This window comes from Thalia democratica, chromosome 7, assembly GCF_965202585.1.
Source record: "Thalia democratica chromosome 7, ktThaDemo2.hap1.1, whole genome shotgun sequence".
NCBI lineage: Eukaryota > Metazoa > Chordata > Thaliacea > Salpida > Salpidae > Thalia > Thalia democratica.
This window is the reverse complement of record NC_139171.1, coordinates 64,179,138-64,182,279: the sequence shown is the minus strand read 5'-3', so window position 1 is coordinate 64,182,279 and position 3,142 is coordinate 64,179,138. Positions and strand designations below refer to the sequence as shown.

Below are 3,142 nucleotides of genomic sequence, written 5' to 3'. Positions count from 1 at the left end.
AATTAAAATAATAAATTTTTTAAATGTCTTTCTAGAATCATAAAAAATATATAAACAACATTATTAAGGTAAATATTTCTTAAATTTAGAAAAAAAATGCTGGTTAAAAGTTTTTAGTACTTATCAAAAACAAGTCACATGTATAAAAATTAATTAAAAGTAGTAATATATGTTTTTGCCTGCTGCATACTTAAAAAATTTATTTTCTAAACAATTAAGCCGTCAAAAGGGAATCAAATAAATTTACAAAGATTGCTTTAACTACCACTAATAACTTTAAAATTTAAAGCAATTAACATTGATCTGTTTGTTAAAAATAAAATTAGAATTTTATAAATAAAGTGACTAATTTATAAAAATTACAAAAAAGTACTTAAAAATTGCGTCGAAAGAGTACGCATATGTTTAAGGAAATAAGTGATTTAAAGTTATATAAATAACTAAGCTGTTACAATATAAAAATACTGTCAATAAATCAGCATGAAATAACTAGTAGTCATTAGTTTATTTTCTTTATAACACGTCTGAAATATAACATAAATCTATTTATAAATATTGACACAATACAACACGTACTATTCTAAAAGAATTTATTTCCATTAAACACTAAAACGCATCATTAAGTAGAAAATATTTGTGCACGAATATCAAAAATATGTATATTTAAAGAAAAGTTATATAATTGTCAAGACACGTGTATAAACAAATCTGAAGAACTTGAGATTATATTAAATCGTCTTTTAAGCATATATAGTTTATTGAACGACAAAAAAAATGCTAAAAAGTCGTTTAAAAACCTTACGAAATTATAGTCCACTTACTGAGTTATACTCAACTCATGTAATTTGATGTTGATTCATGAACAAATCATAAAAATAAAACAAATAAGCATAGTGTGCAATAAAAAATACACATCCTAACTTTAAATTTCAGTTAAAAAAACTTTACATTTAAAACCTAAATAACTAGAACTTTTTAACTTAAATAATTTTTAAGAATCACTTTCAATTTACACAGCGTTCAATATTTACTCAAGTATCACTATCATTTTACTAGTATATTGCGTATTCTAGTTTTTAATATAAAGGTACTCTGACAGCTGAGTAATCAGAAATATTTTGAAGAGCTTTACACGAATTTTCCGTCCACTCATCTTTATCAACATCATAACATAGTACACGGTCTTCATAATCATGAAGAACAAATATTTTACTCGCAATCGAAACAGCTGTAACATCAAGTGAATGAAATTTAGGTGTCTCAAATGCCACAAACATATTGCTAGTTTTATCAAATACTTCACAATTCGTGTTAAAATTTGCACTACCAATTGCAAATAACTTGCTTTTAACACAAACTAAACTGTGTTCGCTTCTCCTTACAACCATACTTGGCATTTGTGTCCAAGTATCGGCAAAAACATCATACGATTCTACTGTGTTTGTAATATTGTAGTTGTTATATCCACCTGAAACAACAATCTTTTCTTCAAATATTGCACATGCTGCGCTTTGTCTCATTTCGTTCATTTCTGCAACTTTTTTCCATTTTAATTGTTTTGTGTCAAATTGAAGGCAAGAACTTAATGTTTGAGGAGGTTCGGGATTACTACCTCCAAATATATAAACTTTATCCATAAATGCACAGGCACAAAAGTTTTGACGTTCATCAGGTATATTAGTTACTACACTCCATCTTTTCTTCTTAAGTGAATATTTTTCAACAGACTTTATACGACTGAGATTACTATCAAAACCACCAAAAACATAAATATCTCCTTTAAGATAAATTGCTTTAGAAGTATATCTTTCTGCTATCATTGACGGAAGACTTGAAAGTCTTTTGTTAATGTTTTCATCAAACCGTTTCACTTGACAAATGGCTCTATCTCTTGAAAAACTAAGTCCTCCACAAATAATTACATTGCAAATTTTTTTTACAACAGTATCTACTTTTATTACAAACTGTAGAATTTAACTGATAAAATCTATTTCTGTTGTTAAATACTTCAACACAATCATCATTCCTAGAAATATATGTAGACTCATTTAAGAGATATTCTAAACAGTGATCTGGTAAAAGATTGAGACGAACTTTTAACAACAATTGTTTTGCAAATTTGCCACGTTCTTCTATGTTGTAATTTAACCAATCATTTGCTGCATTGTAAATTACAACTTCTGAATCGATTTGTAAACTAGAACTTGCAATTATTTTAAAAATAGCTTTTAAATCCAACTCTAGAAAGCTTTCTGTTTCAACTATCATGCTAAAACAACGTTCTATATAGCTAATTATATTTTTGTAAAGACTTGGTAAATAGAAAAGTCTAGATAACTGATAATAAATTGCAGCATTTTGAATTTTTACTTTCTTGTTCATTACTAGGCATACTTTACTGTTTTCATCTAAAAACAATAAACTTGACTTGACTATCGAAATCACTTTTAATCGTTTATTCTTTGTTTTGCCTAAAAATTTAAGTTTATGTTATGAACGAAAGTTGTTTATAGGTTTTAAAGCAACTTTAAATATTTTTCTTAACAACAATGTATTTTTAAAATTTACCTTCGAAATTTATATCATTAAGAATATTAGGATATAAAACAATTATAACTGTTCAAAATATAGATTTAACCGTTTGCTACCAAAAAATCCTATTTAAACAAGTTCACTGAATATAAATAAAACTAACTATACAGTTATCTTCCTTTGTACAAACATATGTTTCTGTGTGTTAACTAATCAACACACTTCAACTGGGTTCTGTTAAAAGATAATTACTGTAATGTAAGAATAATGCATAGATTAAAGTAGGTGTATACATGTTTTCATTGAAATTAAAATAAAATAAATTATACAGATTCTACAGGTTAATAATAGGTAAAATACCCAATGTTAGATCCAACTGTTATAAAACTATATTTTATGTGTAATTATTAATTCTAAACTAAGTAAAGTAAACTAATATACACAAAAAAACAACAAATCATAATATAACATAAATCTTACAATCATATAACTCACACATAACAAACCACTTACTTTAATGGAAAGAATAATTGATTCAAATTTTACCGTTGTCAATAACTTAACAAAATACATCTAATAACTACCTCGCAGCAATATATATGAAGATTAA

General features: G+C 25.8%; 1 protein-coding gene across 1 annotated transcript; it reads right to left on the bottom strand.

The window, feature by feature from the left end:
• Window positions 1–1,076: 1,076 nt before the first annotated feature.
• Window positions 1,077–1,820, bottom strand: LOC145841702 (kelch-like protein 7). The gene has a single exon (XM_082949053.1). The coding sequence runs from the start codon at window positions 1,818–1,820 to the stop codon at window positions 1,077–1,079; it is 744 nt and encodes a 247-aa protein (XP_082805179.1).
• Between the last annotated feature and the right edge of the window lie 1,322 nt (window positions 1,821–3,142).

Coding starts and splice junctions, on each gene's coding strand:
- LOC145841702 (XM_082949053.1), bottom strand. CDS start 1,820: ATGATAGCAGAAAGATATACTTCTAAAGCAATTTATCTTAAAGGAGAT.